This window comes from Copidosoma floridanum, unplaced genomic scaffold, assembly GCF_036245765.1.
Source record: "Copidosoma floridanum isolate Cflo_tuat_1 unplaced genomic scaffold, Cflo_Japanese_pri ptg000030l, whole genome shotgun sequence".
Classification (NCBI taxonomy): Eukaryota; Metazoa; Arthropoda; class Insecta; order Hymenoptera; family Encyrtidae; genus Copidosoma; species Copidosoma floridanum.
In genome coordinates, this window is record NW_028321907.1 from 25,082,954 (window position 1) to 25,106,903 (window position 23,950).

General features: G+C 32.1%; 1 protein-coding gene across 1 annotated transcript; it reads left to right on the forward strand.

Moving 5' to 3' along the window:
* The first annotated feature begins 1,457 nt into the window (after nucleotides 1-1,457).
* Nucleotides 1,458-14,574, forward strand: LOC106642594 (maternal effect protein oskar). The gene is made up of 8 exons (XM_014357424.2): nucleotides 1,458-1,767; nucleotides 6,026-6,131; nucleotides 6,244-6,446; nucleotides 6,702-6,890; nucleotides 11,450-11,555; nucleotides 11,649-11,779; nucleotides 11,961-12,232; nucleotides 12,778-14,574. The coding sequence occupies exons 1-8, from the start codon at nucleotides 1,693-1,695 to the stop codon at nucleotides 12,869-12,871; spliced, it is 1,176 nt and encodes a 391-aa protein (XP_014212910.2). The 5' UTR covers nucleotides 1,458-1,692; the 3' UTR covers nucleotides 12,872-14,574.
* Nucleotides 14,575-23,950: the final 9,376 nt, after the last annotated feature.

Consider the following 23,950-nt stretch of genomic DNA (forward strand, 5'->3'; position numbering starts at 1 on the left):
TGTACGTATAACATCAGCAATTTTTTGTGCATCAGGCCATATTGATTCATCGATGCACACGTTAAAAATGTGCGCCAGTACATCCCTAATATTTTTAGATAATAACTTAACAACTTTTGTATTTATTCTGTCAATCCCACCATTTTTATTTTTTAATTCCTTTATGACTTTTTGGACTTCAAAAGTATTTGTAGAAGTTAAATAAATCGAGTTTATGCTGCTGTTCGGTATTTTCAAACTATGTGTTACTGGTTTTACTATATTTTTACTTAAGTTTACACCTAGTTTACTGAAATTTTTGTTAAAACAATAAGCGTTTTGAATTTTCTTATTTACTATGTATCGTTTTTTCCATTTCAAATAAGTTTTATATTTTTATATTTTGAGTTTATAACGTTCCAAAGCTTCCTACAATTTTTACTATTTGTTTGGATAATTTTTTTATCATATCTTATTTTGTCCATTTTTGTGACTTTGTCTGATACCTTAACATCATTCTTGTATTTAATCTTTAGTTGATTATTTTTGTTATCATTTTTCATTTTTTTTATAAAAACTTTCTTTATTTCTACAAGATTTTATGATTGAATAAGTCATCCAACTTTTCTGAGGGAAGTTACTATTTTTTTTCTATTTGTATTTAATTTTTTTTTTAAATTTTTTCAGCACTTTACTGCATTATGTCAATAAGTTTGTTTACAGCTGTATTCGGTTTATATATTGATTTCATGTCCTTCCAGTCCAAGATATTAGCTATTATTTTAAGTTTATTGTAGTTAAAGTGAAATTTCTGTCTATCTTATTTACAAATTAAGTGCTGTAATAATTTATTTACTACACTCAATTCTTTGATGCAATCCAATCCATAGCCTTTGACTGCACGGATGGGATTGAGAGAGATGGTGGAGTAACCTTCGTTGGCATAATCCTCAATATACAGTACTGTATCTAGAATACGCGTGTGATAGTGGCCTGATCCGGGTTGTATAATACATAGGCTCTAGCGCGCTCATCTCTTATATTTCCATAGATAGTCAAACCCTTATTCAAACTGATACATGATTAAATGACTATAACGTCTAGTCTTCTAAACAGTAAAAGATTTGTTGCCTTACAATTGTGTGACGTATATTGTTTAATCAGGATGTCACTTTACTATATTCAAATACGGTTTATCTATAATCTAAAGCAGATCACACGCTTGGTTTTAATGTTTTACACTTGTACGAATAGAAAAGATCCTAGCAAATTCAGAAGTTCCAACCTTATACTACTTAATACTGGTTTTAAAATTACGTTGTATTTAAAGTAATTGTTATAGACGATAACATCAATCTTTGAGCATATCAACGATATCAACAACACAACATCTATTTCTTCTTCTCTCATTCTTGGCTGTTCGTCCTTCCCGATTCTTGAATCTCAATTTCCCTTTCTTCGAAAATAATTATTAGCAAAGAGGGGGTCGGATTCACAAGTGCGAGCTTTGAACTCTGAATAGTAGTTGCTACCACACCCATAGCAGCCTGTAATATTCCAAGTTTTATCGGGGCAACATCATACTTGCAATATTCAAATTCTAATATTGCGGATCAGTTAGCTAAAGTGATTCTCATAGCTGCAAACAACTCTAAGTTCTAAGCGACCTTCCTTAGAGTAGCTATAAGTATTTGACTTCGTTTGTTTCTGTGGATGCTCTCTGTGGTGCTCTCTAACACGATGAAGTACATTGACCCCCAATCCAACAACATGGTTAATATACCACCCGTAAGTGATTATTTGTATTTTAATATAGATATGTTCTTCAGTTGTGTTGTTTATAAAAGATAAGTATTTTGTATTTGTAAATTTAAGAATCTTAACTTTCTCTTTTGCCAAGTCAGAAGGCGAGAGCTGCGTCACGTTAGAGTATGAGAGCTTTTTTCTTTTTCTTTAACAAACTGGTGATGGAAGACAGTAAAAAAAATATCTGTAAGACTAAGGTCGTTACATAGTTTTATTTGTATTCGTGGATTACGTTTAAAGACATAATTGTTCAATTATTGTGATGCAAACTTTACAAATGAAAATATGCACAAATATCAGGAATCATTGATAAAATGTATATTTCTTGTAACTCAAAGCTGATAGACAGTTGACTAGTCAGTGCACTAGATGCTGGGTGATAGATGTGTCAAAGATCTGATTTCATATAGCTATCTACTTAAAGATTTCATATAGCTATCTACATATACGCCCAAGAATTTTTGTATAACGAAATCATAATAATTGGTATACTCTCAAGGGTACTCTTCATATGAAAACTAAATGTGTTGTGCATGTATACTTACTTATTTACAGTGAATGTACTTATATGTTTATTCGAAGAATAAAAGTATTCGCTCCAGATGTTTGCGTTTAACGAACGACGATCGTAGTTCGATTCTTACTGTTCATTTTAGCCAAGAATTTTTATTTTATATATTTTCGAATATTTAACAAAAAAATCTTTAAAAAAGTTTTTTTAAGTTGCATAGTTTCTGAGAAATAGAGTATTTCTAGTGCGAAAAAATGGCCATTCTCATTTCTGAAAAGCAATATCAGGTGTCAACAATTTAAATGCTGTGTCAAAGTTTCAACGTATTCTTTAAACATCTCTTAACAACGTTTCAAATTATAAAGCATTTTGGACTATCATGTTATTGCAACTTCGTTAATCCTACACCAGTCACACTCAAGCTACTAAAATGTATGTTAACATATCGATTGCTCTCATTTAGATGTATAAACATACATTTCAGTGGCCTAATAGTACATGAAAAATAAGTTTAAAAAACTAAAGGGTGAGATAGTATCCCATCTCGTCCCCATCTTTTTGAGAGATGATAACGGAAACATTAAAAATTACTGGTTTTTTGTTTGTTTTGTTTTTCATGATTTAAAATGATCATTTTCGCATTTTTTGGAACTTTAACGTTCAGACTTAAGTTATTGCACATATGTTTTAACCATTTTACATAAGAACTATGCTGATATGCACTAAGGCTCTTGAGTCTGTATAATGTCGTTAAGTAACGAAATTCCAAAACTCTTTAACCATACAGTGAGTAACGTTATCTCACGTTTCTTCAAAATCCAATTAAATACATATCTACAAAAATTCTACCCATCAGAAGCTTCTTCTAGCATTCTGTCGGACAACTTGATTCGAAAAATGACCGTTGATTCGATAAATTATTTAATAGATTGAAAAATTCTCGTCAATTTGTCTGTTTTAGAAGTATGATTTTATAGGCGCGTTCTGCACTACAGAGTAAATAAACGATTTCCGATCGGTGACCTTGAGAAAAAGTGTAACGGAAGTGAATGTTGTTTGATTCTCCCCCCTTCGCCCAACCCTTCTTGACGTACTTCCGGTCCTCTCTTACACAACTCTACCACACCACACATTTTGAATTTTATTTTATTTTTTTAAATCAATTCTTTAAAAAAACCAGTTTGCAAAGAGATTTGAACTCCCGACCTCCTGCACATGAGCCGAGTACTTTACTTACTCTGCCATAAGCGGTCTCAATAAAAGAATCTCGATTACTTTTTCTTATGATGATTATAAATTATTTTTAGTGTTAATTTTAATTGTTTTTCTTCTCCCACAAGTTTTCCTTTATGATTGAGGTGATTTTTTGACTTCAGGACGTTTATCACATATAGTTAGTAGGGAAAAAGTTCAGCTCAAAGTTTAGAGAGGTGCAGGGAAGAGCGCAAATATATACAGCAACGCTGAAAATTATTTTTCTCTAATTGATGTACTTATATACACGTTTTTATGCATGATTGATCCCTTATTTCTTGTGTTATTACGTAATGCCTTCGTTCTGTCCTACGGAGTACATCAACGATTCCAGACTGGTGACCTTGAAAAAAAGTGTAACGGAAGTGGATTTTTTTTGAAAAAAAAGTAGATCTATTTGGATTAAAACAGGTTTAGCTAAAAATAATCTTTTATACAAGCAAAAATTGGGAGGTTTATAAAAATCTTATAAATGCAGTTTTAAGTAATTTTTCCATAAGGTTACATGTCGAATTGTAATTTTTTAAAATCAAATATGTGAAAAAGGGCACAGTTAAACGATCTGCAATTTTTTTTAGGTATTTCTTATAGTATTTGAAGTATACTTTTGATGCTTGAATAATATCTGGCAAAAAAACATGTGTGATAAACATCCTGAAGGGACATTCATTGTACTAGCATGTACCTACTACTATGCTATCGAAGAAAGCGGTACTACAAGATAGTTTGTCTTAATTTTTGAGATATAATTATATTTTGGGTATTGAGTATGGAGTAGCAATAAGTGTGTGAACTTGACGTTAGAGGTGTAATCAGCGTAGGGTGTTGGAAGTTCTTTTTAAAGGGGTAAGGTAAAAGCATCAGTACATGAACACTTCCTAAAATTGCACCAGTAGATTGAACAGCTTGAATAAACTATTTTCAATTTAAGTGGATAAAAAAAAAATTTTCTGATATCCTTTGATCGTTCTTTAGATAAAACAAAATTTACATTTCAGTAAGTCTTTATACTCAACGAGAAAAAAATTATTTATTCGTGCAACTTGTATGAGGTGGCTTGTGAGACTGTTCAGGTACTGGTACCATTAGGTTTTACCTATACCCAGTACTCGAACACATAAAAATGATTGAAATCACTGTTAATCAATAATAATAGTATGTCAAGCCAGTCGTTATAGTTTTCATATGTTACCAATGAAATTAGAAAGAAATTTTTCGATTTGGTTATTTGCAATACATAATAAAAATAGAAATCAGTAGAAGGCAGCTAACATAACCTCTCTCCCATTTAATTAACATGGGATGTTCAAGTACTCGGTCAAAAATACGTATCGGTACCAATACCTGAACACGCTGTTCATCTACTGGGTCATTGGTAAAAAAACTTTAAAATTAATTTATTAATTGTACACATGACCTAGAAAAACTTATTTGTTTTTTTTTTTTTAAAGGAAAAAATATAAACTTACTGGCGCAATGACTGTTTTGTTGTTATGCAAATCAGAAATTCAATAAAAATGAGAAAACAAAGACTTTATGGAAAAAGTGTTCACGTACTGGTGCTTTTACCTTAGTGTCACAAAATTCAAAAATTTAGGAACGCCTTGAAAAAATTTGTATAAGCCAACAATTATATGAATAATAAAATGTTAAAATTTCAGACACCCTACCTTCACTGTTTTCAAGAAATAAATTATCTATTCAACACGTACTCTTATCGGAAAAAGAGTATTTTACTGATTGCAATTTAAAATAATTTCAGGCTTTGCTGAAATTGAAGTATAATGTAAAATAGTATATTTTAATCATGATTCAAGAATAGCACCCATAGCTTCACCGTTGTTTAGTTATAACAAATTAAAAGTGTGTATTTAAAGATCCGTGAAGACGTTGCAACGGAGATTTTATCATCAACTCAATGTTGACGTATACCATAACCTCTGAACGTATCTATACTTATACAAATAGATATACAGAGGGTTTTCGCCTCATACAGCGTTGCCACATTTATTTTCACTTGTTTGTTTCGGAACACATAATGTATTTCAGAACACGTATTGACTATACATTGGGACATTACCGCCTTAAATCATCGGAAGATTCGATGAAACTGTATAGTCTTAAACTGGCTGCCCTACATATTGTTAATATTATATTGTGCCATCATAATATAATGTTTATAGTTTTTCAGTTATAAAATATTAAAAGACTTATCACATTCAACTAACGTGGGTATACTCATTCCAACGATAATTGCACCACCTTTGTACACAATATCGTTTCATAGCAGGTATATTTATAACTATACTATCTCCTATATAGTTTTATAGAAGTATAACTTCTTATTTGGGTACCTAAGCACCCACCCACTGTCCACTGATTTCTTTCTTTCTTTTTTTTTTTTTTTTTTTTATCGTACTCAAAATGATTTTTGTTTTACTCAACTGAATGATGATTGATCCTGATCTTATGTAGAAGCCAGTCAGTTTGGAAGAAAATGCGAAGCGAGAGGACGTCAAGAGTGCGATCAGAGCCTGCATCCTCACCCGCAAGAATGGCATGCCTATCAGCGAAATCAGGGGTAAGCAGATCAAATCTTTCATGGAAAGACAGTTATATTTAATGTATTGTACCATGTATTTGTTAGTAGTATGATGTGATACAAAAGTACTAAATGATTTTTCCGATTGCAGATGAGTACAGAAAGATCATTGGTGAGGAAATACCTTATTTGAGAATTGGCTATAACAGCATATTTCACCTGATGCGGGACATACCAGAGGTCAAATCCATTAAAAATGACACTGGCGCGCACGTACTCATCGTTGAGCCCAACAAAAAGACGGAACACTTACACCGACTAATCGCTAAGCAGAAGGACCCGAGAACCTACACGGTAAGACGTAGAATAATATCGTTATCATTGCTGAAACAATAATAGTCACTTTTTTAATACTAACGAATTTTAATAAAATAACCATTACTATTATTATTGTGATGATGACTACTACGATTGTTATTATTTTAGTTGTTGTTGTTACTTTTATTATTATTATTATAATGATCTCATTCAGTAAAAGTCGTAAATGTTATCCCCGGTTATTTTCGACTCGTATCTCCCTGCAAAAACCAAATGTTTCTGCTCCTACAGACGATCAACAACAAAGCCATGCAGAGAAAAGAAAGATCTTACCGGGAAAAACTCAGCCGACAGGTAGTGCATGACAAAAGAAGGCTTGTACTTTCGTCATTCGGCAGTAGTACCACGGAGAAGACTAAACAGCCTCCACTTGATGAAATGCCGCGACCCTCAATCATCACTACGCCCAATATCGATCACGTAAGATATTTTTTTTTTTCATCTTAGATTAATAGCTATCAATAGCAGTTTTTGTACCTGGAGGTGCATGTCACCAGAGCAAGCACCAGGCTTAAAGGACTTCTTGTGCTTGGCTTGGTGGTGAAATGCGCACTAGGTACGAACTATATTATTCGTACGCAGCACACGTTCAAAGAGAAAAAAAACTGCCCATAGTAGGAATACATTTTTTGAAGTTGTACTTCTATATGCATGTCTTAGGCTAGAGTTAACCAATGATTTCAAAATTGTGGCCTTGGAAAAATATATTACGAAAGTTAACTTTTCATTTTGCTTTCCTCGTCCACCATACCCTTAAACATATATATATATATATATATATATATATATATATATATATATATATATATATATATATATATGTGTATATATATATAGTTATTTCGAGTGGATTCAACCTCTAACCCCCCTCCATCCCCCTCAAAATACCTTGTTATTTGTTTGTTCTCTTGCTGTTTTGTCTTTTTTTTTCATTCTTTTTTTTTATTACCGTGCTTTACGTCTGGCTCCTATTAAGGGCACTACTCTGGGCACTTAGCACTTTGATGCAGGAAGAGAAAAGGGATGGGAGATCTCCCATTACTGGGAGGGGAGTAGGGGGAAATTAGGTAATTATGCTGCAAGGAGGTCGCCTAAACCCTCCTTAAGGAGCATTTCGTGGTGAAAAAGCACATGTGACAATTCACAGAGGTACTTGCCCGAAAAAGTCACACTGGCCGGGAAACGAACCGTGGTCTCCCACGTGCCGACCCACGACCAAGCTGACTGTGCCACCGCGCGCTCAAATTGTGCTGTTTATCTATTTAATTACATCCCCATGCATCCCCCTCAAATACCCTTCCACCCCCACCTTACTTCTAAATAACCTTAACAGTTTAGAAAATGATTGCGTTTTGTTGGACAGTTGTTCTGATTGGGCAAATCAATTCAAGTGTTGTAAAAGAGACTTCGATATATTTTTAAGAAGTCTTGAACTTGTATGACAGTAAAATTTTTTATAATAATATCCTGTAATAATAAAGAAAAATAAACTATTCGTGTACCAAAATAATAATTTATTTCGAAAACATTGTACATTATGAATTTATAAATTTTGAATTTTTATACGTCTTTTAAAGTTTTCTGACCTTGAAAATCCTTCGCTACATATTGTACAAATTTGTTTAACTTCACATTTACTGTGAATTTTCATACGTCTATTTAAATGTGTTGATCTCTTGAATTTTTTATTACAATATATGCATGTAATTGTTTTTTTTTTTTTAACTGTGTTCCTTTTGATGTCTAACATAATTTTGTTTCACAATAAATACAATTTTACAAGTATCACAAACATATAATAATTTTTGATACGTCTTCTTATGTTCTATTAATTTTTCAGGATTCAAAAATTTTGTTTTACATACATTGCAGATGAATAAATCTTTCAAACTGAAACATAATTTTTCATTACAAGTTGTATTTAATCAATTGTGTGAGTTCAATGATAAATCCTCAATTGCATTGTGTGACCTAAAATAAGTAAAAACTTTTAATTTTTCAATTGATAATGTCAAATCATTGTAATTTTTTTTGCATTAATATTTATTACGTTTCCAAAGAACCTGGAAAATATTTGTGTACATATAAAAAACAGATGATTACTTTTTTTCTTAATTTTTTATTTTTTAAAATAAAATTTACAAATTACAAATAACATTATAAAATATAAAACATTCGTAGATGGATCACAAATTTTCTACCCTTAAATTTTTTAAAAACATTTCTCAATGTGGATAATGTGGATGTATGAGTATCTAAATTTTTTTGAATTATTGCGAAATTTCAGACCAAACAATATTTTGTATTTCAAATTTATTTTTAGCTTTAATTTAAATAAAGATATTACTTGGATTTTACATCTCGAAAGGACAACATATAACTGTCCATGAGAAAATAAAGGTTTTTAAACATATACTTAATCCTACAGAATCGAAACTTTGACCTTTAGATTTGTTAATAGTCATCGAAAAAGCTAATGCAAAGAGAAATTGTTTTCTGCACAAAATAAAAGGGAGTGATGATACTTAAGTTTCTTATTAATATAACTAAAGCATTAATTTTTAAATTCAATTCGTGTAGTGGAAGTCTTTCTCGAATATTATTTAAAAATTCTGTTGGAAAGTTTATATAAATATTATCGTCTGTTTTATCAACTCCTTTATGAGTAGCATGGTATGTGCTATGATAAGTTATTTTTTCTTCTTTCATGTTTTGTAAAATCTTATTGTAAGCCTCCATTACTTCTGGACTATGTGTTTGTGCGACATCAGACATCATACCTGAATACATCGATTAGCAACTTCGATGATTTTACCTAAAATTTTTAAGTTACTTCATACAAATCTCTGTGCATGGTAAGAACGCGAATAGGACGCAAAGACCAGCTTATAATAAGTAATTAATTTGTCAAAAGTATTGCTAATTTTTTCATGTTTTTGATTATTTGATTAACTTTTAAATTATAAAAATTATCATATTTTAATATTTTACCTTGAAATTTAATGTGCTAATATTTTTGATAAGGTTAATTTTCGATAAAATATTGTATGGAAAAAAACGAAAAATGAGAAACTTTTTCATTTCATTCATTAGTTTTAAACAGGAAATTGGGGGGGGGGGTTGGCGTGCGGAGTGCGCAGGGGTGTGGAGAGCCCCGCTAGTGTATATATATATATATATATATATATAGAAAGTAAATTTTGAACTTTATTTTTTAAAATGATTCCCCTAAAAAAAAAATTAATTAATTAATCAATGAATAAGAACACTTTTCTCAGGACACGAAGTGGTGATCTAAGTATGAAATATATTTATCTCTCTCTGTTCTAATTTTGTGGTACGTATGGTACGAAGTTCTATGGATAAATTTTTCATTTTTTATCAGTTCTCATTCTTTAAAAATGTTTTTATTCATGAGGAATTTTATTTTTTTCATGAAGCTACATTCACTGGCATGTTATACTACCCGACTTAAAATAAAGCAGTACTACAGAATGTTTTTCCTAAGCCTGCGTATATATGTACTGTGTTTATTACATATACGATCAAGGATGAGTGTGAAAGCGTATGTGATAAGTGCAGCAAGGGCGATATTAAAAATTTTATCAGCGTAGAGTAAGTTGTTTTGAAATAACCAGAAGATTAGCTGACTGTGAGCTCTAATGAAAAATGTGGCGAGTCCTGGCAGCACGTCTCTTATCTATTATTCTGTCTAATTGTTTGTTTGTTAAATTTTAAAATATTTGTTAAAACCACACCCAATTACTAAGCACTAACACTTGTTTTTTTTTTTAATGAAGCTTTCTTTGCGCCATGAGGTCAGAAATGAGCTGAAAAAAAGTGACTGATTCAAAACGACTAACATACCTTCCCCACTCCACTCAGTCACAGCAGCAGCAGAACGTGAGAATAAATATGCATACCTAGCTGTTACTACTATAGTAATTGGAGTCGGTCGTATATAAGCTTGAAAGCGATTGAGTTTTGCCATCTCAAAGGCCTATCACCGACTTCGTATACTTACTAGCTACGACGTCGTATATTATACTTATGCGGCTGGATATTCTATGTACATAGTTTACACCTGTGTCATCCACTAGTTCTGATTAAGGGGGTTAGAGCGGTACAGCCAGTCTCAAAAGTTAATTAAAATTAAAAATTAGTGTATTTTATGACTATTCTTGATAAATCATGCGAGCTATTTCATATCGTACAGCAGAAGATTACTAACAAGTGAGAAAATAAAAAATTAATACTACAAAATCGAATTTATGCTCCATGTTTTATTTTTCATCTGCTGTATATAGATATACCAATAGCATTTTCGTAAAATTTTTAATTAAAGTATTTCTTAAACCGTGACGGCTTGCTTCCTCAAATTTGAATATGTTATTTTAATTGTTACTTACAATTACATACTAGTTTTTCGAAAGAATTGTAAAAATATTTTCCAAGCTGTTGGTAAAAATGTACATGTCGTGACGACTTTCTAAGAAGATTCTGTGTGTAAGATACTAAGTTTGCTATTTTTTTTTCTCAAAAACTGTGACGCTACGGTTCCTGAAATTTCAATATGTTGGTAACGTAATGAAAACAAACGCATTATAATTTTTCGAAGACTGTCGTAAAAAATTTGTTTTTCGCTCTAACCCCCTTAAGTTTCTGTAATACAGTTTTCAGATTGATATCTCCTTACACGGCGTATAGTAATCAACTGGGACATAAAATACACCGTTTTTGGTACAATGACCCCTACATATAAATGTGTGTATGTATGAGTGTGGGTGCTCGTATGCTTTGGCATATGTGTATCTACACACATTACTAGCAAAATTAGTGTTAAATAATTTTTTGTTGCAATATACATAAGGCAGCTTCGCTTCTATCAGAGGTCCCGGGACTCCTTGCGCTTGATTTTTTTTGTAATGTTTGTATCATGTTGCAGAGTTTTGTAGATTGAAATAACGATTTTATTTTAGCCTATATGCACGGAGCCGATCGTTGGGACATCGCAGTTGATGGGTGATGATTACTTCCTTCAACTTTGCATAAAGTACCTACCGGTGAAGTTAGAGCGAATAAATCGTAAGTTGATGATGATAACTGTGATGATGATGCTGGATTATTATTTGAAAAGTTAAGGTACAATATGAAGATCCATGATTATAACTTTTTTAGAAAAATCAGCCCTTACAGTCGGTACTGTCCAATCAGGCATGACCATCAAAAAAGCAGCGGATAGGTTGGACAACATTAAGATCATCACGAATAAGCTTGTCATTAACCTTGGAACTGTAGACATCTACAACGTAAACCATTATTGTTATTATTTCATTTGCTTTGAAAGTTATTTTTAGTCTTACTATTTAGATTTCCAGGTCTTTTTTCTTACCGCTATCTAGAAAATAATATAACATTTAGCTTGCAAATGGTTTTAAGAAACAATTTTTAACCATCCGTTCATGTCTAAATTGTATGATACTCCCACAGAGAAGAACGTGCAACCAAATGATTAAGGAGTATAAAAATTTGCTGGAAAAACTAAGAAGGAATTATGGCCTGTCACCTGCTAAAATTATTCTTTGCACAATCCCTCCACTCGGTAACATCAGCTTTTATGGGCAAATCGAACAGTACATGGCTCTCATGTCCTTCAATAATTGGCTGCGAGACTTTTCCACGCAGGGAAATTATCGGCTGTTGGACTTGTTTGAGAGTTTCACCACCGAAAAAATGACGCTCAACTACGATCTTTTTCAACAGTGAGGGATGAATTGGATGCTTTTATATATACATATATATATATGTGTGTGTGTGTGTGTGTGTGTATAGTTCTACTTGTCAAGCAATTTTTGGGTAAAAGTGTAGTTTACGACTCGTTACGAGAAGTTAGCTTCAGAACTTGCAGTGCTACCAATCTAATACAGCGCGGGAAATTCAAAATCACTAATGCGGTTAATTTTAATGTTAATAACAAATCATAAAATTTTTTTTCTTGTTCGACCATGGTTCACCCACAGTAATAGTTTGGTAATGTCTGTGTTAAAAATAAACAAATCCTATTAAGTACCGACAGAAGAATTACCGACCGCATATTTACATTCAAATTTATTGCCTGAATAATTTAGAATTTCCTGCGTTGTCATGTTGGCAGCATTGCAAGTTCTGCAGTAAATTTCTCGTAAGGAGTCGTAAAGTACACATCTGCCAATTTTTGTAATAATTTACCTTATTATTCACAAGAATGGAATACTTAGAATAATTGTAAAAAAATAATCCAGCCTTTATGTAAAAATATTTGTTGTAGGGACGCCCGAATGGTGTCAGGAACTCCCCATCCACATCTTTTATGGAACTTTTTTGGGAGACAAAAAGCTATGAAACTCCTGTTGAATGTGTAACCATGCATATTCAAATTCAATACTATTAAGTGCAACTACCTTATGTGCAAATATGCATATACAGCATTATGTTATTATTGTTATTCCTATTTTGTTATTATTATTATTTTTACTATTATTATTATTGTCATTAGTATTGTTACATCAATATTACTAGCATACGGTATTAGATAGAATTAAACCTACATTTGAAAAAACACAAAGTGTTTCGTATGTCATGTGTACACAAAATTTTTGGAAAATCTCTTGAGTTTGTGTTAATTGCTGTGTTTTATAAAGTAACTTTCAAATTATCTTGCAGTTGCATACTTTTTATAAATGTCGTCCACAAGTTTTTTATTAACTTCTTTGGATGCTCTGTTTTTGGAAATTTTTCAATTTTTTTGTTGCCATGCAATCAAAAGAATTTAGTTATTCCCTCCGAACGTTACTTGGTAAATATCATTAGTACTTGATACTATAAGCTTTGGAAATTTTTTGTAATAACTTTGTATCTACCGGGCCTCTAATATTTTTGAGGAACATCAATGATATTTAAATATGCATATACCTAAAAGCTTTGATATTTGTATTTATGTAAATAACGTACGGTATTGTTTGTGTAGTGTCATTTAATAAGTGTAGTAATATTTAAACAATTTAAAAAAGTATTTTAACGAAAAACATAAGTTGTATATTTGAAAAAAATAATTACGGGCATTTTTATTTCGTTGTAACTATAAATGATAAAAGAATACAATTTATTGCTTGTGTACATACACATAATATATTCGTAAATATGTAAAAATTTATTGTAGCTCTGTTGCAAATGCGGGGCTGAATAACATTTTATATTTGTAGACTGATTCTAACAATTTTCATCACGATGTTGAACATCTAGATTATTCTTAAAAAATACATTTGAAAGACAATTTTTTTATACAAATTTTGGGTTGGGTTAGTAAGTAGTATACTAACAAATTTGTCTCTTACTGTCCATAATCACTAATCTTTAACAATAACAAAAGTAGCGTATGGCAGTCATAGTATATCCCATATTGCGTTGTGAAGCCATTGTTATGTGTCATTAACACCAGTTATACAGCACTAATTTTTATAAGTGTTAAGTATTATTATATTCTGAATGAAGATTGTACTGTGAAATAAAACGTAACTAATTAAGATGTTAGACTGGCGTATTCTGCTTTAAACGCGTGCAGATGGTGCTAGAACATTATATATTGCTTACCAGCTACATTCGTTAATAGAGAGTTTAAGAAAGTAAGCTTTATAGAATTGTAGTTTCTGTTGAAAAAATTATGGTACTACAATCCAAACAATTGTTAAAATTAGTGCTACGTATATGGTTAATAAGGCGTACCAATTGCTTTCAGACGCAATATGAAATATTATGACTTGTAAGCTATGATTATCATTGTGAAAGATTGGGTTTTGTGAGTAGTAGAAGACAAATTAGATCATTGTTTTCTGTTAACAATATTTATATACGAATAAGTGTCCATCAATAAAAATTATTTTTTGAGAATAATCTAAATCTACATTAATATAATATTGTAATAGAAATTTTCTGAATCAAACAAAAAATTTAAAGGATGTATAGTTCTCCATTCGCCAAACACCCTGTAAATTTAAGTTATGTTTGCAGCACACTTATTTTTAATCAGATGTGTGCATAGTCTACTTTACATAATGAAAATAAAATAAAATAGAATATAATAAGTCATTTTCTCTGCATTAACCAGACCTGCGTTACTTTGATGATTATAATTATTGTTCTATTGAATTTTTAAGATTAAGTATTAGATAAAATTTGCTACTTCTAATTAGCAAGTACTAATTACATGATGATTCCCAGCAAATAATTAAAGTAGCTCATCGCACCTGTAGTACCTATTTACGTAAAATCAGACTATCACATCTACAAACTTTACATATCTTTTTATAAGCAATCATCTCATTGATAAAATATTGTACAATATAGCCTAAAACAAACCTACTTTTTCTTGATATGATTAAAAAGCTCATGATTTATTTATTTATTTTGCAGTTACTTAATTTTATAATGAGAGTCAAGATAGAGTCGGCCACCCAGTCGCAACAGAGTGGTAAAAACAAGGGTAAAAATGGGAGCGCTGAGCTGCCCTAGCTGTGACAATGCGACTTTCTTGATTCTTTTTCAGCTTCCCTTTCAATAAAATTGAGAAAGTGCTCTAGCAGTGTGATGCAAAAATACATGAAGATAGTACACAAAGTTTTTCGCAATAAAAAATTCGATAATCAATCCGTTATGGCAAAAAATACTAATTTCTTGTATCTTGGCTTCAGGATGAGCTAGAGCATTCTTTTTTTTTTTAAATTTATGTTTTTTGATGACAAACCTAATGACGTTTGTTAGGAGAAAGTATGCAAAATTAACTGAGATATTTGCAATTGTTTAAGTTGCAAACTACAACTTTTGCTGGAAAAATGTCAAAACTAATAAAAATCAATTATGTTTTCATTTCTTATCATTACTAATATTAAATACAATGTTTTTATCGTAGCCAAACGCCGATAAACCGATCCCAAAGTATGCAATATCGGCTGATGTCGAGTTGCGGCTCGAGTAAAAGTAAGCGTTTAATCAGTGTCGAGTTGCGGCTGGACGATAAGCTTCGTTTTCTAATTTATGTTGAATTGCGGCTGGCCTTTTCTTATCTACTGTCGAATTTCGGTTACTGTTATTATTTACGTATTTATCTATATTACATCGACATACAATAATATTGTCAGTCAGTTTTGCGTTAACTGAGCCAGCAAGAAGACGCATATATTCACCAGTCATCTAATAATTCTTTCTTTTCATTTAATTGTTGTTTTTTGAAAAATGAAGTTCCGTATCAGTGAGAAAGGAAATTTTTTAAGCAATTATTCATCGACCATGGTCAACAAAATAATGTTTATGTCCCATTAGCCTTTTTTTTACTTCCTGACAAAAGTACTTCTTCGTACGAACAAGTTTTTAATATATTAATTGAATGAAGAATGTAAGAAACTAAAGCTGTCGTTCAAATCGAATACCATTTACGCAGATTTTGAGCCAGCAATTCACAGTGCTGTTAATAACAGTCTGCCAAATACAAACATCTGGGCCTGTAGGTTTCATTTGGGCCAAAGCTGGTGGCGAATAATCCAAAAGCTTGGTCTAAGCAAATTGTATAAAAACCATTCAGAAGAAGAATGTTCAATCAGAAGTGTACGTAAAAATGTGAAGTAGTGGGAAAAATCAAAGACAACGCAAGGAAAGGAAATTTCTCAAGACTTGACATGTTACGATATCAACAAGGAGTAAGCACTCGATTTAATTTTATAAAAACTGTATCCAAAAAATTTTTACCTGTGTGATTGTATATATGCTGAAAAGACCGAGATGACCATGATTCACTTACTTGTTCATATTTTTTAAACACGTCAGTTTTAGAACTGCCAGTCCGAAGCCTGGGTAAAGTGTGACGAAAAAATGTCGTTATATATCAATTAGTAATGGGAACGTTACTCAGCCGCAATTCGACCACAGATAAGAAAATACCTAGCCGCAATTCGACATACATTAGAAAACGAATCTTATCGCTCAGCCGCAACTCCACAACTTTTCTCTTTTCAGCCGCAATTCGACACTTGCGGCAACATCAATTAAAGTTTCATTTCAAATAACCAATCAACAAAAAGCTAACGATTATTTTGCAATTTCACAAATAACTATTTGTTGTGCAACTTAATATCTATATTCTTTTACGGTGATGTTTAAATTAACCCGATAGTTCACGTCGATCGACAGTTTTTCAGTATAAGAATGTGTTTCTTCTGCACTTTCTTGCCATTAACGTATTATTAACAATAAATAATGGATTTAGAAAAGTATCTTTTTTTATAGAAAATTTTATTACGAAGAGATTTGCGGTAAAAAAATCTCTTAGAGCAATAAAAGCGGAGATACAAGTAAAAAACTAAAAAAAATTGACATTTTTTCTTAAATTCTTAAATAAATTAATATAGCCAGCTTTTTATTTGGACAAAACTATTTTTCCCGTATTTCTTGGGCAGTTTTGAAGGAAAATGACAAACTTTGGCTCTACTGGATAACAGAAAATTGAAAAATCCTTCGGTCCATGGACTACTTATAAGTCAAAATAGGGGGTATGGCTAGCGTTTGAATTTCAATAAGTTATCCATTATTATACTGTTACAATGTAGTATTAAACATTAAACATGCTTAATTGACAAATTAAATGCAAATGTGACTGTAGTAAGAAATATGTATTGATTCACATTTTTGTGTACAAAAAATTTTAGCTTTCTTTGATACATTAAAATTTTCCTTTTTTTCGATAAACTACTTTCGCAACAACTATCGTCTGTCTACAAACTTTTGCGATTCATTGGTATCAGTTTCGTCATCCATTCTGTCCGGTATTTTTTCCGGAGTTGAAGGTATTTCCGAAAAATCTTCGTATGCAGTCTTCTTAATCAATCGAAACTCACCACACTCAATATTTTAACTGAACAATACTTACTCATTTCTGTGCAAGTAAAACTATTTGAATCTTTATTTAATTGTTCTTTAAGATTTTTTAAGAAAATGTATTTGAAAAAATGCCAACTCTTGTTTTAAGTGCCCACTGTATTAGAAGAATAACAATCCTCAATTTTAAAGTATCTATTTTTTTCCTGTAATACAGTAAAGATATACTTATTGAAGATTTAATAATTAAGCATGTTCAATGTTTATTACTATATTTGTAACTGTACAATTATAATAAACAACAATTTAAGGACGTTCGGTAGTGATTGAATTTTCCAACGAATTTTTCTGAAATTTTGACCAGACGTTTTTATTGTTGTTACAATAAACCAGTCAAAATTTAAAGAGGTTCCTCTGTTTCGTTTTCGAGATATTGAATTTCAAAGTTAAGGTGGCTCCTCACTAAATCAAAACACTGGAGTATTAAATGATATTTTAAAGGATGATTCTTGAAGGTGCAAGGAGTCTTTTCCCAAAATTTTAGACCTCGTCACCACCAAAATTGTTAAACAAAACTAACTGGAAAATAGACTCTGTAACATAGCCTCTTATGGAGGGTCGTCAAACTGGTGGCGCAGGTTGTATGATATCTCAGCAAAGATACTGTAGTTCTTAATAGAAAACTGTGTAGCAGATATAAGAAATCAGAATCTTTCCAACGACATTCAGGTACTTGGACATTACCATGGGTTTTATAGGATATTTTGTGAAAATAGTAGATAACTGTGCAAGTCACGGAACAGATGAAAAGTGTGGGGCGTCTGCTACACCGAAGAGCGGTAGCCCGCGTAGTTTGAATTGGTCAGAAAGTTGTACGTATAATGAATAGCAGTTGTGGGGAATCGTAATTATAATGAAAATAAATGAGACGCTGAACTAAGAAAATAATTTAATGCGGGGCTGACTTATGTACTTTTTGTATACATACGTCTGCTCGGGTCACTGTATTGTACGATATAGGTCAACCGTGTAGATGTGACTAAACTTTTTTTGAAGGGACTATAGGTACCTATCCATTTTTAGTCAAGAACCTCCACAGCCAATGAAAAGCTGTGTTGCAGTATGCTTACTCTTCTTGTAGGATTTATAGTGAGGAGCCACCTTAAGTCATTTTAACACTGTCGCTTATGGGAGAACTGACTAAATCACAGTTTTAAGCAAATTGGGCCAGTGAATTTGGCCAATTTTTTTATATGTTACAGATAATGTTATTAATTTGATGTATACCAAGTTTTGCGACGATCGTCTGATTCGTTTATAAATAAAAAATTAAATAAAAGCTCGACCGAAACGCAACGGCAACGTCGCAAGTGGCGGGAAATTCAAAATGTTCCAGGATGTTGATCAGTAAATATCTCAATATTATTGTAGATATTTATGCATTCACGCATAAAATACAAGCTTACGTGTGTGCGTGAGTGTATGTACAGAACGCCCACCCCTTCCCATAAAAAACAATAAATGTTAATAACACGCTATTTATTATTTTTTTTTAATTTCAAATTTATTATTTCTTCTTAAGATACAATTTTTTTGCACATTACAAAATCACATGCTCATAGTTTGAATCACTCATCTTAGAAATCATCCTACTTATCTGACATCCCATGCTGTATGAGACTTGTCAAGTCATTTAAAAATTCAAGTATTTTATTTACACTGGTAGCTCTTTTGATTAAAGGGCTTTGCCCATTTATTAGAAACGATCTTAAACCATCATTACCTTCCATAAATTTATTAACAATAATATTAAAATCTACTTTATTTTGACTTAGATTTTTAATCACTGTTTTGGGAATGATAGACGACATGGGGAAAAAAGTTGGCGAATACATTTTTTCATCAGAAATTCTTTGAATTTTCGCAAGAACATCTTTTACGGAAAACACGTTCGTTGAAATATCATCCCATGAAAGATATGTAGCGGTTAATTACTTACAGCTTTATCACAAAAACATTGATACACGAACGCTGTCGTAACCGACGCAGCACGCAGCAGACGAGCAGACAGTGTAGAGTGTGCAGAGACACCTGATGCGTGTACATGAACACTCACACATTTAAGACCCGTACGACGTTGCCAAATCTTCATTCATCGCTGGTTTCCCCTCACCGCGCAAATGTTTCCCCCCACTAACACTACCGAACGTCCTTAATGAATTTCACCCGCCAGCCATAGCCCGTGTTTTGATCCATGCGTACTGCAACCCGTTATTCACTTAGTCACAAGAGATGGGCACAAATGGGAGCGCCAGGCTGTCCTGGCTATCACAATGCGACTTTTTTGATTTCTTTTTTTTTCAGTTTTCTTTTCAATGAAACTAATAAAGTGCTTTAGCAGTGTGATGCAGAAATACATAAAGATGATAACCAATTTTTTCACAATAAAAAATTTTATTACCAGTCCATTATAGCAAAAAAAGCCAATTTCTTGTATCTCGGCTTCAAAGTGAGCTAGAGCATTTTTTTTCTTCTTTATATTCGTGTTTTTTTATGACCTGTTATTTGTACATGATTATAGCTACATTGTAGTCAATTATAGCTATTATTGTAGCTGATTATAGCTGTCAATACAGTTATAATTTACAGTTAAAATAATAGCTAATAATTTTTGACTGAGAGATTTATAAGTAAAAAACTAAGTGAAAAATTGGCTTTTTTTACATAAATTGTTCAATAAATAAAGCCGACTTTTGATTTGGACAAAACTATTCTCCTTGTGTTCCAGGAGAAATTTTATTGAGGAGTGACCAATATTTTCTCTATTGGAAAACCAGATTGAAAAATTCTTCGGGTAATCGACTATTACTGAATAATTAATTTCTTCTCCTTTCAGTACCCTCAAGATGTTTCATAAAATTACTTACGATCATTAGATATTGTTTTGTCATTAGTAAAATTCGTACCTCGAGTACATTGTTAATATGAGATCAATGCAATAAGGGCTAGAAAGGACGACAGCTTATAAGGCTACGTATAAAAGTTGGCTGAATTTTATCATCAATTACTCGGCTCCCAAGCACTTCCAAGCCTTCAAATTTTGATAGCGCTATCGATCTTCATGTCGTTATTTATTTGTAAACAAATCTTTATTAATTCTGATAGTTAAATCTTTAACCTGATCGAACTGCCCTAATCAAAAAAATTTTTTACAATTATGATCATCTTTTTCTTGTTTCCATGATCCTTACTTCTTTTAAGAATGGAAATTATAAACCACAAATAATACTTCAAGTTTTATTGAAACCTTGCATTACTCATGAACTTACACTCATTAACTCACTGTTATTTATTTGTATCTTCATAACAAGAAGTTTATCGTTCTTTCATTTTTATAAATGTGTAATATCATAAAACAAATAGACTCAAACAGCAAGAACTATTCAAAATACATTCATTTCGTATTTAGGTAAACTAAATGAGTTCATTTAATTTCCTTACGGTGAACGGAAGATAAATTTATTGTGAAGTTCTAAATTTAACAAGTTATGTCGTAATGATAGAGTTCTTCTAGAATTCATTAAATATTATTAAGAAAAAGATAGCAGCCACCGAGTGTCCACCTTAAGTCCTCCGGGTAGTATCTTGCAGTCCTACCACCGTAGACGACTCGCTTAAGCTCTGAGTTAGAAATTTGTTGATCAAGAGGGCGTTTTCTGATTTTTAACATTTTTTTTTTACGCTAATTACAGAAAAAATAATTAAAAACTTTTTTAATTGATGGATCAATGTAAAAATCGCATCTAAAGTTTATTTCACGTATATCTGTTTAACGGTAACAGGTGCGACAAAAATAAAAATACCAGAGTGTGAGCTGAAAATTTCCTATCGATCTGATCCATAACATATCTTCGGACAAGCGTGAAATTGTGCTTAAAAAATTAATTAAGCATTTTCTATACTTGCTATAAGAGTGAGTGAGAAGAAGAGAGCGGCAACCACGATGAGCTACAATACCTACGAGCCATGGGGATTGGCAATATGGCGCTCAGGTGATGCCATGATCAGAGAGAAAAGATTGTGTAATGTTTCGTCCCAGGAGCACGTCAGGACTCATCAGTAAGGCTAATGACGTACTCCCTGCCTTAGACTCCTATATCGTTGGGGATACCCTAGTTCACCTTAAACGCCCTTATATATTAACCAACATGAGATCCAGACACTTGCGAGAAGATTAACTTGAATGGTTAGACACCTAGCGGATGGTTGGGGAAGGACGGAGAGCAGTAGTGTTCATATGTGCGTGTGAAGGTCCCCAAAGCAACATAGCGGTCGTGCCATCTGTTGGTGAGTTTGCAAGCAGGTAGCAGCGAGAGAAGGCTTTTTGGCAGGCTCAAAACTCAATCAGTGCTCCCAAGTGTAATTAATTTATTCTTCTTGAATTTTAATTAACTGTTGTGACAGTGTATGTAATGGGTAGATTAATTAGAAGTGTATATGTGATTAGCGCTGTAACATTGTTGACAAAATAAGTGGCTTGCCAATTTTTATTTATCTTAAATTTTGTAATCTTAACATTTGTGGAGTATACACTCAATAGGGACCGTATAGTTAATTTTAAAAAATACTTATATTTTTTAGTGAACGAAAATGTATTTAACAATTTACGAAATATGCAATGAAATAAATATGAATAATATCATTAGTTTTGATAAAACAATTAAATGTAATTTACTTACCTGTTGCAAAAAAACAAAACTGCCAAAATATGCTTGAATTTTTTACTGAATTCAGCCTTGCAAGTACATGTCATGAAGGATTAACCACTCTCATTGATTCCTCCAACAATTTTTAATGGCTCATTTTTCATATTGCGAGACTTGCATATTTCGTAGGTTGTTCAATACATTTTTGTTTACTAAAAAATATGATATGTATTTTTAAAAATTAACTACACAGTCCCTATTGAGTGTATACTGCACAAATGTTAACACTACAAAATTTAAGACAAATAAAAACTGGCAAGCCACTTATTTTCACAACAATGGTACAACGCTAATCACAGATACACTTATGATTAATAGATATTGATGTTATTAATAGATGGGTAAGTATTATGTCAAATTACGTCAAATTATTATATATTTACCTCTTCCATGTAAATTGCGCTATCTATATTTTTTTACTTTATAGAAACGTCGCGCTTATTTTTATAGTGAAAATCGCTGGAGTGCGAAAAACTTTGTCAATTAAAATTACATAGCAGTGTAAAAAGTTATCCGCTTCGGCCAGGAGTCAAATCTGGGCCTCCTTCTTGCCAGGAAGGTGCGTTAATCAACTTTTCCACCGAAGCCTTGGCGGACACCCTTCTACACTGCTCTGTTTAGGTGGGTCTTAGGTCGAACGCTGATATCATAGATATTGATGTTGTTAATCAATGGGTAAGTATAATGTCAAATTATTATATGTTGACCTCTTCTATCTAAATTGCGCTATCTATATTTTTTTACTTCATAGAAACGTCGCGCTCTATAATTGTTCACGAGGGAAGGGGTTTTATGCTGCTCCCAATCCAGTTCAGTCGTGTAGAGGTGGAAGTGGTTAACGGCGGAAAATAAATGTAACGCAAATGCGCAATAAAAATTTATACAATATATTTACAGTGCTTAAATTATGAAAATGTGCTCAAGTGAAGGCAAGCGGAGAGAAGCTTTCTCTGCCGCCGTGGCGCGCTAACTAACTTACTATGCTCGCAGAGCAATATTTATAGAGACAAAAGTTAAAGTAGAAACTTCTAGTACATTGATAAATAAAGGTACAAGAGTAAAGGTGAAACGGTCTCTTGGGCATTGCAAATGTACGCGATGATAAAGGCGTATGATCGGAAAATTACTTCAACTTTAATGTAAAGATAACGAACGTGACGCAATTTAAATTTCGAAAAGGTTTGTCGGCAAATATTCAGGTACAAAACTGAACAATATTTTTATATGTATATGTTTTATCTATATTTTTTACTTTATAGATTCGGTTTGATAGAAAACAAAGCGGATAACTTTTTTTACTGCTTTGTAATTTTAACTGACAAAGTTTTTCACACTCCAACGATTTTCACTATAAAAATAAGCGTGACGTTTCTAAAAAGTAAAAAAATATAGATAGCGCAATTTAGATGGAAGAGGTCAATATATAATAATGTGACATAATACTTACCCATAAATTAACAACATCAATATCTATGATATCAGCGTTCGACCTAAGACACGCCTAAACAGAGCAGTGGAGAAGGGTGTCCGCCAAGGCTATGGTGGCAAAGTTAGTTAACGCACCTTCCCGGCAAGGAGGCCCAGGTTCGACTCCTGGCCAAAGCAGATAACTTTTTTCACTGCTGTATAATTTTAATTGATAAAGTTTTTCGCACTCCAGCGATTTTCACTATAAAAATAAGCGCAACGTTTCTATAAAGTAAAAAAATATAGGTAGCGCAATTTAGATGGAGGAGGTCAATATGTAAAAATTTGACATAATTTATCTTCTAATTAATCTATTACATACACTGTCACAACAATTAATTAATA

What these genes read in the sequence shown, in the direction of transcription:
- LOC106642594 (XM_014357424.2), top strand. Translation starts at nt 1,693, where the DNA reads ATGCTCTCTGTGGTGCTCTCTAACACGATGAAGTACATTGACCCCCAA. An exon ending in GAACTGTAGACATCTACAAC is followed by an intron (nt 11,780 to 11,960) that starts GTAAACCATTAT and finishes ATACTCCCACAG; the next exon opens with AGAAGAACGTGCAACCAAAT. An exon ending in AACTACGATCTTTTTCAACA is followed by an intron (nt 12,233 to 12,777) that starts GTGAGGGATGAA and finishes TATTTGTTGTAG; the next exon opens with GGACGCCCGAATGGTGTCAG.